At 42.1% G+C, this 10,876-nt stretch overlaps 1 protein-coding gene across 5 annotated transcripts in view; it reads left to right on the top strand.

The window, feature by feature from the left end:
* Positions 1–10,876, top strand: part of LOC129834209 (anoctamin-1-like) — a 60,596-nt gene that overhangs the window by 46,822 nt on the left and 2,898 nt on the right. For all 5 annotated transcript variants that reach the window (XM_055898953.1, XM_055898952.1, XM_055898951.1 and 2 more), the window contains 9 exons: positions 937–1,138; positions 1,415–1,526; positions 1,718–1,775; positions 2,174–2,274; positions 2,464–2,606; positions 4,577–4,729; positions 5,270–5,322; positions 5,466–5,650; positions 10,768–10,873. In XM_055898953.1, the coding sequence (XP_055754928.1) occupies positions 937–1,138; positions 1,415–1,526; positions 1,718–1,775; positions 2,174–2,274; positions 2,464–2,606; positions 4,577–4,729; positions 5,270–5,322; positions 5,466–5,650; positions 10,768–10,873 (1,113 nt within the window). The remainder of the gene's footprint in view (positions 1–936; positions 1,139–1,414; positions 1,527–1,717; positions 1,776–2,173; positions 2,275–2,463; positions 2,607–4,576; positions 4,730–5,269; positions 5,323–5,465; positions 5,651–10,767; positions 10,874–10,876) is intronic.

Genomic DNA, 10,876 nt, shown 5'->3' on the forward strand with positions numbered 1-10,876 from the left:
CTGCTCTCCTCAGTGCCTCCTGCTGCTCCCATGGCTTTTCGGGCTTCCAGCCACGTCTCCTTGCTGCCTCTTCATATCTCCGCCTCTCTGCCTTCGCTGCCTCCAGCTCAGCTTTAGGGCGGCGATATTCTCCTGGTTGAGTCCATGGTCCCTTTCCATCCAATATTTCCTCCCATGTCCATGAGTCCTGGTTTACCTGTCCCTTACTCCATTGAGTTTTCCCTTGCCGCTTGGTCTTAGCGAGGTGGGTGATTCTGTAAGGGCTGTCGCTCTCCTCATCCTCGGACGAGGAGAGGAGAGAAGGATCATCAGACCAAAATGCAGCTTCAGGGAAATAAGCCATCCTTTTATTTACACGACGATGGCAACACGAAACACAAAACACTTTCAAATTTACAAAACAAGAAAACGACGTCGACGAAACCTGAACATAAACTTACATAACTAAACATAAACTCACGGACAGGAAACAGACGACATCAATATGAACGAACAGCCAAACAGTCCCGTATGGTATCGACACGACACAGACACGGAAGACAATCACCCACCAACAAACAGTGAGAACGCCCTACCTAAATATGACTCTTAATTAGAGGAAAATGCAAACCACCTGCCTCTAATCAAGAGCCATACCAGGCAACCCAAAACCAACATAGAAACAGATAACATAGACTGCCCACCCAAAACACATGCCCTGACCATAAACACATAAAAAACAACATAAAACAGGTCAGGACCGTTACAATATTTTAACACAATATTTCAGAAACATTGAAATACAAAAATGTATTTTATTTGTGTTTACATTCAACTGGTAAAAGTTGATTTGTGATATGATTAAGATAAAAAAAAAATATATACCTTATTAGGGTGTGGTGCTGGTCTTAAACAGCTCATGAAGTCGAAGTTTGTCTTCTCTTGTCTCCTCTGCAGGTTGGTGTGACCTTTGTCGTAGTGTTCGGGGTCATCCTGTACAGAATCTCCATCAGGGCTGCCTTACACATGAGCTCCAATCCCACGGCTCGCACCAACATCCGGGCAACTGTCAAGGGCACGGCTGCTGTCATCAACCTGGTGATTATCATCATCATGGATGAGGTCTACGGTGCCTTAGCTCGCTGGCTCACTCTTCTTGGTTAGTCCCTCAACTATGAAAAGGATGCTGTGATCACACAACCATACCATATTAGCAAAGCTCACCCTGTGTATTAGGCCCTGCAGTCTATCCGGGAGTGCTATCTGTATTGACAGTATTTACCCAGTTTTAATACATTTATAACTACCTTTCTCAACTACTTTTCGGTGTCGGTTACAAAAACTACAGTTCTGGATTATAACCCCCTTGATCACTGAATCCTCTTCAGTTTTTTATCAATCAGGTGATATAAACTCATTGTGTTTGTATTCTCAGAGGTGCCAAAGACTGACAAGAGTTTTGAGGAGAGGCTGATAATCAAGACCTTTGTTCTGAAGTTTGCCAATGCCTTCTCCCCCATCGTCTACCTGGCCTTCTTCAGGGGCAGGTTGAACTTTCTTCTACTCTATTTGACTAATAAGCTTCTCCACAACTCAAACATCTTAGCAGATATCCGCCATTGATACACTTTCACCATAAAACCTGATTATGTTTAATCATTTGTTTTTTATTGTGTTTTACACCTCTTAAGGATAGTGGCCAATGAATGTTGCCTTTTTTCAACCTGTATGTCCACAGAATGGTTGGGCGTCCTGGGGACTATGTGTATGTTATCGGGTCATACAGGATGGAGGAGGTAATCAACTGTGTTCGTCTTTGCTTGTCTTTAAACATTGACCAGAATGCTTTTAAATGTTGACCAAAATAAGTCCAAATGCTTCATGATTCAATGCTGGATAATCAATGGAAATATTACCACATGCTGTAATGGTTATAACCCTCCCTTATTTACGAAGTAACAGGGGCAAGATCCTCTTTAGGTATCCCAGGGCAGTTGTATAGGTTCCAGGCCTGGTTCCCTTGAGCCCTATCCTAAAGACAATTGGCATTGTAGATAGCATCAAAGCTCACCAACCTATCAGAGAAAGCAGAAGTGTAACAATTATAGGCTAGCCCTTCCAGTCTGTTAGATGGAGATTACCTCTGTTATCTGTGTGTCTGACTGGGTTGACTGCTGTCTCGTCTGTACACCAGTGTGCCCACGCAGGTTGTCTGATGGAGCTGTGTATTCAGCTCTGCATCACCATGCTGGGCAAACAGCTCATCCAGAACAATCTGTTTGAAATCGGCATCCCGTAAGTACAGTACAGAGCAGGTGCCATACTGTCTGGATGAAACTAGGACATAATCACACACCCACTCACACACACCACACCCACTCACACACACATGCGGGCACACATACACACACACAAACACACAAGCACTAAAAGAAAGATGCTCAGGCTCATTTTACTACCATTTTTTTTCTCTGCTCGCTACAGTAAAATCAAGAAGCTGATCAGGCAACGGAAGTCTGAAATGGACTCTCAGCAGCAGGAGGACTATAACATGACCCTACAGCGTCATGAGAAGGACCACTTCTTGGGTCCCTTCGTGGGCCTCAGCCCAGAGTACATGGAGATGAGTGAGTCATATGTCAGTCTGTCCAGTAAAGCTCCTGACAGCTTCCTGAGGATCAGCCGCCCTCAGGCCACCCTATTCCAAATTCTCCTTATCACATTAGACAGAAGGAAAATTAACTACTGCAGTGTGCCGTGAGTAGAGATTTGGCGCAAAGGATCATAGAGATCATAGATATACTATTTAATTCTAGGGGTGTGATAAGCACGTCTGATTGGCTTTTCCCTTTTAAGGTCAACTAATTGCTGCCAATGAATTACTTCTAATGTACTGTGCACGACATACATAATTAGTCAGCTAATGTAGCGTGTACATTAGTTTACCAATTATTTTTATCTTTTAAGCTCTTGCTATTGAGGTCAGGTCTTTGTGGGGGTTTTTTAGGCAGGGACGATACAACCATGTTTGTATGAAATTGGCAATTTTTATAAATGTCACTGATTACTGGAATTAGCAAGCCAGAAAATGTTATCCTCAGTAACCACTTCTCTTTACGCAGTAATCCCTTCATCGACAGCAGAGCGTGACATTTGATTTAACGATAAGACATGTTACTTCATGCCGCTCACGGTGTTAGAGCCTGATTAGTTGTAAAACCTCCGATGTGGAACCCTTTCTAAAAATGCATATTCTCTGCATGAGATAATCTTCAGTGGAGAAGCAGTGAACCATTCTGTCTATAATGCCCACGTAATCAGCATAAGTGGATTTAGTTGACCTGATTTTACTTTAGTCCTTAGATGTCTTTATCAGCGGCTTCTTTCCTTGCAGCATCAGACTGAATAACCGGACAATCCCTACAGCGTGTACATTGCAAAGAGACATTGTATAAGACGAAGATGGGGGCAAACCTCAAACGTCTGTACATCTGTGCCATAACGTACTTATACTACTACATTACTTACTGTATACCAGGAGCGTTGGGCCAGTAACAAAAAGGTTGCTGGATCGAATCCCTGAGCTGACAAGGTAAAAATCTGTCGTTCTGCCCCTGAGCAAGGCAGTTCACTCATTGTTCCCCGGGCGCCGATGACGTAGATGTCGATTAAGGCATTGCGAAAGACACATTTCAGTTGTAAAACTGACTAGGTATACCTTTTCCCTTTCCCACACCACATCAGTCATTAGAAATATTACTGCTCCCTCTCACTATCCGTGCAGTGGATAAACCATGAATAATTACTGTATGGAATTCATTCACAGTATTTTGAACTAAAGTGTTGATAATGCAGTTCCATGACCATACCCTGATACACAGAAACCATAAAGAAGGATTATGGTGATGATTCCAGGGTTAGTTCAGTATGTCTAGTTGTTATTTATACTAGTTATACCGTACAACTTTATCAACTAGAAATTGTTCATGTCTCAGTAGCAGCTATAGAAGCACAGTCATATTGTTGTGGCATAGCAATCCTATCTACACCGACTCAAAGATTCAGTCCATCTTTCGGTTTTTAGGCATGCCTGTTTAAGTGGCTTTTTCAAGGGTACTCAACTGAAAACCAGCTAGGATTAATATATGGATGCAGGCACAAAAGGCCAGAGTGTTTGAACCCATTCAGAGTGTGAAGTGGGCACATAAAAAAAAAAAAAAAAGTTTTTGGATTGGATCTCTGGAAGTTTTACCCAATACATTTCAGTAAAGTTTCTGACTGGCCATCCGAAAGCAAGTGCAGGAACATGGCGTGCCCTCATTCCACCATCTCATTAATCTTTGCTTAGACATCTCTCATATGTTCTCCTTGTAGTATGTACTGTGTATTTCAAATGGAAAAAAATGGAAACACATATATAGCGTAGTATGGTATTAGAAGTAGATTATTTTAGGCTTGTGCTCCTCTTTCCACTTCCCTCTATACTCGTGCTCCAGTCATCTAATTTGAGAGTTAATCTACCCAGCATGCTTTGTGTTGATTTCCTTGTGGTCATAATGTCCATTTGAATATATCTGTTTTGTTTTTTAACTCGCAGTCATCCAGTTTGGGATGGTGACCCTGTTTGTGGCCTCCTTTCCCCTGGCGCCACTCTTTGCTCTGCTCAACAACATCATCGAGATCCGTCTTGATGCTAAGAAGTTTGTCACAGAGGTCAGGAGGCCCATTGCAGCCAGAGCCAAAGACATTGGTAGGTTTCCATCTCCACACTTTAACAGCACTGGTCCATTGATGTTATAATAAAATTTCTTCCACTTTTCAAATTGAATTTGACTTAATTGGAGATTCCCAGAATTGGCAATACATGATAGATACCAAATTGAAATAGGTAGCAGGAGTTTCCCATCTGAAAACACAGGTCCCTCACAAATGTTTTGGTATTGTTTGTGTGATTACATCATTGAGTCAGTCTCTGACTTTGACCAAATACTGTGGCTATTTGGTTTGAATGCAATTCTTTTTTATACTACAATAATGCAGTAAAATCGAATGATCCTTAAAACCCCTTATCATTATATCCATTCAGTGACTATCAATGGGATATACATTTATTTTTGTCAATGTTTTTCTAGGGGTGCACATTTATGGTGTGACCATAATACATTTTGTCAACCAATTAATAAACCATTGCACCTACCATGTTTAATTAAAGTAGGTACATATAAAGCCCGCTTGTCTACCCAGTTATTGGTGTTTCGGGCAAATATCCATATCTTATTTCTTCTCTCAGGCATCTGGTATAATCTTCTGAGAGGGCTCAGCAAAGTAGCAGTCATTGTAAATGTAAGTACATACCTTCACAGGAATAAAAACATTTAAAAAGTGCTCATTATTTCCAGGTCTGTCATCAAGATTATACAATGTTGACATTTGAAGATAATTTTGGTCATAACACCTCTCCCCTCTCCTCTGTCTGCTCTCTCCAGGCGTTTGTGATTTCCTTTACGTCAGACTTCATCCCTCGACTAGTCTACCAGTACATGTACAGCCCTGATGGCTCCATGCATGGCTTTGTCAACCACACTCTGTCCTACTTCAACGTCAGTGACTTCCAGCCTGGCACTGCCCCTCTGCAGCCTATGCACCTGGGGTATGAAGTGCAGATATGCAGGTAAGACATTCAAAATATTATTGTCCCCCTCGATGAAATCAGGAAGGGGACTATGAATCTGTCTCCGTCCGTACGTGTGTGTATCTCAGACATCTCAGACACCACTTTTTATGAAACTTGGGTGAATGATGTCTTGCCATGTAGAAAATAGTCAAAATAAAGGAAAACCCTTGAATGAGTAGGTGTTCTAAAACTTTTGACCGGTAGTGTATCTATGTCCATATTGTCCATGAGTTTATTTTAGATAGACCAGATGGTTCAAGAGAAAAATAGCTCAATTAATGAAAAAAGCATCTAATCAACAATGGCATTATTTTCAGTAAACTCTGCAAGTCTTCCAACTACTGACTTTTTTCACAACTGCCACCAGTTTGATAATGTTGAACATCTCATTCCAAGATCATGGGCATTAATATAGAGTTGGTCCCCCCTTTGCTGCTATAACAGCCTCCACTCTTCTGGGAAGGCTTTCCACTAGATGCTGGAACATTGCTGCGGGCACTTGCTTCCATTCAGCCACAAGAACATTAGTGAGGTCGGGCACTGGTGTTGGGCGATTAGGCCTGACTCGCAGTCGGCGTTCCAATTCCTCCCAAATGTGTTCGATGGAGTTGAGGTTAGGGCTCTGTGCAGGCCAGTCAAGTTCTTCCACACCGATCTCGACAAACCATTTCTGTATGGACCACACTTTGAGCCTGGGGGAATTGTCATGCTAAAACCTGAAAGGGCCTTCCCCAAACTGTTGCCACAAAGTTAGAAGCACAGAATCGTCTAGAATGTCATTGTATGCTGTGGTGTTAAGATTTCCCTTCCCTGGAACTAAGGGGCCTATCCCTAACCATGGCAAACAGCCCCAGACCATTATACCACCTCCCCCAAACTTTACAGTTGGCACTATGCATTCGGGCAGGTAGCGTTCTCCTGGCATCCGTCAAACTCAGATTCGTCCGTCAGACTACCAGATGGTGAAGCGTGATTCATCACTCCAGAGAACGCGTTTCCACTGCTCCAGAGTCCAATGACAGCGAGCTTTACACACTTTCAGACGACGCTTTGCATTGCATAGTGATCTTAGGCTTGTATGCAGCTGCTCGGCCATGGAAACCCATTTCATGAAGCTCTGATGAACAGTTCTTGTGCTGACATTGCTTCCAGAGGCAGTTTGGAACTCGGTAGTGAGTGTTGCAACTGAGGACAGACGATTTTCAGCACTCGGCGGTCCTATTCTGTGAGTTTGTGAGGCCTACCACTTTGCGGCTGAGACGTTGTTGCTCCTAGACGTTTTCACTTCACAATAACACCACTGACATTTGACCGGTGCAGCTCTAGCAGGGCATAAATTTGACGAACTGACTTTTTCGAAAGGTGGCATCTTATGACGGTGCCATGTTGAAAGTCACTGAGCTCTTCAGTAAGGCCATTCTACTGCCAATGCTTGTCTATGGAGATTGGATGGCTGTGTGCTTGATTTTATACACCTGTCAGCAACGGGTGTGGCTGAAAAAGCCGAATCCACTCATTTGAAGCAGTGTCTACATACTTTTTTATATATAGTGTACATATTGACATAGTATTTTTATTTTATTTATTTATTTTATTTATTTAACCTTTATTTAACCAGGTAGGCTAGTTGATAACTAGTTCTCATTTACAACTACGACCTGGCCAAGATAAAGCATAGCAGTTCGACACATACAACAACACAGAGTTACGCATGGAATAAACAAAACATACAGTCAATAATACATTAGAAAAAAATAAAACAAAAAGTCTACATACAGTGAGTGCAAATGAGGTAAGATAAGGGAGGTAAGGCAATAAATAGGCCATGGTGGCGAAGTAAATTACAATATAGCAATTAAACACTGGAATGGTAGATGTGCAGAAGATTAATGTGCAAGTAGAAATATTGGGGTGCAAAGGAGCAAGATAAATAAATAAATACAGTATGGGGATGAGGTAGGTAGATGGGCTGTTTACAGATGAGCTATGTACAGGTGCAGTGATCTGCGAGCTGCTCTGACAGCTGGTCCTTAAAGCTAGTGAGGGAGATATGAGTCTCCAGCTTCAGTGAAAAATAAATACAGAATAAATACATGTAATAAAAGGGATCATGCTGAAACCCTCATATTAAATACCAATGGTATTCACTTGATGGTTTAGGATGGTTTAGGATAATGTTTAACAGCTTTGTTGTTCTATAAAAAAAGAATCATTATTTCATATATTTCACCACACAGAGGGCACAGAGGGCCAAAGATAACTACAGACACCTGTAATAGTCTGTCTTGTGATAGATTACATATAATCCTTGAATGAAACCAACATTCTGGTTGTATACTGGTAAACTTCACAAGTTTCCAGTAATATATTGTCCCTTTGCAACCCTTCTCAAGACTCAAGAACATTCATATCAACCACACGGTGGCACTATAACGGCCACGTGTTTTGTTACTTTCAGTTAGTCTAGGTTGAATTGGGAGAGGATATACAGACACGTATGTAACGCAGTGAGAGTGTTCAGTGAGAGTTGAGCAGGGACGAACAGATTGGGTTCAGTCAGTTCAGTCAGTAATCCTAATGATCCTTCCCCAGCTAGCTAGTTTATGCTTGTGGCTAGAAAATTCAGTGATCATTTAAAACTTGTCTGCCATAGTGGGGACTTGGGAGAGTGTCCAGAATCATTCTGTTTTTTCAGAGTAATTGTTTGTTTTTCCCTTCCCAAAATATAGATGTTAATGTACATTTTGTACATTTTGGGTGAAAATCACTCCAATAAATGTGTTTTAGCTGTCATACTGGCATAATGATATTGGCTACACTGTCAAGCTACTTCCCTCAGCAGTGCTTGGCAGTCGGCAAGCGGGAGAGAAGGAAACACTGTGCACAATGATCTATATACTCTGAACAAAAATATAAACGCAACATGTAAAGTTTTGGTCCCATGTTTCATGAGCTGAAATAAAAAATCCTAGACATTTTTCATATGCACAAAAAGCTTATTTCTCTCAAATTATGTGCAAAAAATGTGTTTACATCCCTGTTAGTGAGCAATTCTCCTTTGCCAAGATAATCCATCCACCTGACAGGTGTGGCATATCAAGAAGCTGATTAAACACCATGATCCTTAAACAGGTGCACCTTGTGCTGGGGACAATTAAAGGTCACTCTAAAAGGTGCAGTGTTGTCACAAAACACAATGTCACAGATGTCTCAAGTTTTGAGGAAGGGCGCAATTGTCATGCATATTGCATGAATGTCCACCAGAGATGTTGCCATTCATTTGAATGTTCATTTCTCTACCAAAAGCCGTCATTTTAAAGAATTTGGCAGTAAGTCCAACCGGCCTCACAAACGGAAAACCATGTGTAACCATGCTAGCCCAGGACCTCCACATCCAGCTTCTTCACCTGCAGGATTATCTGAGACCAGCCACCTGGACAGGTAATGAAACTGGGGGTTCACAAAAACAAAAAAATTCAGCACAAACTGTCAGAAACGTTTTAGGGAAGCTCATTTGCGTACTCGTAGTCCTCGCCAGGGTCTTGACTTGACTGCAGTTCGGCGTCATAACCTACTTCAGTGGACAAATTATGAATCCCAGTTTCAACAGTACCTGGCAGATGGCAGACAGTGTGTATAGCGTCGTGTGGGCGAGCGGTTTGCTGATGTCAACATTGTGAACAGATTGCTCCATGGTGGCAGTGGGGTTATGGTAGGGGCAGGCATAAGCTACGGACAAGTAACAAATTGCATTTTATCGATGGCAATTTGAATGCACAGAGATACCGTGACAAGATCCTGAGGCCCATTGTTGTGCCATTCATCTGCCGCCATCACCTCATGATTCAGCATGTTTATATACAGCCCGATATCGCAAGGATCTGTAAACAATTCCTGGAAGCTGGAAATGTCCCAGGTCTTCCATGGCCTGCATACTCATCAGACATGTCACCCATTGAGCACGTTTGGGATGCTCTGGACCTACATTTACGACAGCGTGTTCCAGTTCCCGCCAATATCCAGCAACTTCCCACAGCCATTGAAGAGGAGTGGGACAACATTCCACAGGCCACAATCAACAGCCTGATCAACTCTATGTGAAGGAGATGTGTCGCGCTGCATGAGGCACACAAGATGCTGACTGGTTCTCTGATCCACGCCCCTACATTTTTTTTAAGGTATCTTTGACCAACAAATGCATATCTGTATTCCCAGTTGTGGAATCCATAGATTAGGGCCTAATGAATTTATTTAAATTGACTGATTTCCTTACATGAACTGTAACTCAGTAAAATCTTTGATATTGTTGCATGTTGCGTTTATATTTTTGTTCAGTGCATATATATAGATGACTGACAGAGTGCGCTGTTTTGAAGCCCCCGCACATCCGTCTTGACGCTACCCCACCATTGTAAAAAATAAGCATTTATTAATGTCTACAATTTCTTTTGCCATGTTTCTGACATGACACCTTAATGCATATTTTTTAATTATATTATTTGAGCTAAACATAAAATAAAAATACATGAAAAATATTTTCCTTAAAGTAGCTAACGTAGCTACCGCCAGCGACATGTGATACAGCTGACCGGTGAAGCAACATTGGTAACTGGGAAATACCTCGATATAACACTGTTGCTCTTGTCATTCACACCGACTTGTCATTACGTTAGCTTATTGGCATGTCACGATGACATCCAGATGGTAACCAATACTGCAAGTGTTTTCTCCCTCGCCCATCAAAAAAAAACACAACTTTCTTTTACAAGTTTTAACTAGAGCCATGCTGCTGTTGTTGCCAGCTAGCCAGCATCAACTAGCTAGCTGGGAAGGGCTCATCAGGACAACTGACTGAACCGAATCCATTTGTCTCCAGTCGACTTTCATCATCAATTTGGGCACCAGGCGTGTCCGTATAATCTCCCCCGTTTGAAATTGTTGCCATTAATTGTCCCAAGTGGGGGGCGCTGCATCATTCGTGGGGGGACGACATGTTTACTGTGCCTTGTTTCAAATAGGTGTTACATCATGAGAATGTGTGTGAAGTCTATCATACTGGTTGGATGCGTTGTCATTTATAGTAAATCATTTTGCCAATTCTATCCCCTCTCCAGATACAAGGACTACAGAGAGACACCGTGGTCCAACACACCCTATGACCTCTCCAAGGAGTTCTGGGCTATACTGGCTTGCCGGCTGGCCTTTGTCGTTGTTTTTCAGGTC

This window comes from Salvelinus fontinalis, chromosome 35 (assembly GCF_029448725.1).
Source record: "Salvelinus fontinalis isolate EN_2023a chromosome 35, ASM2944872v1, whole genome shotgun sequence".
Classification (NCBI taxonomy): domain Eukaryota; kingdom Metazoa; phylum Chordata; class Actinopteri; order Salmoniformes; family Salmonidae; genus Salvelinus; species Salvelinus fontinalis.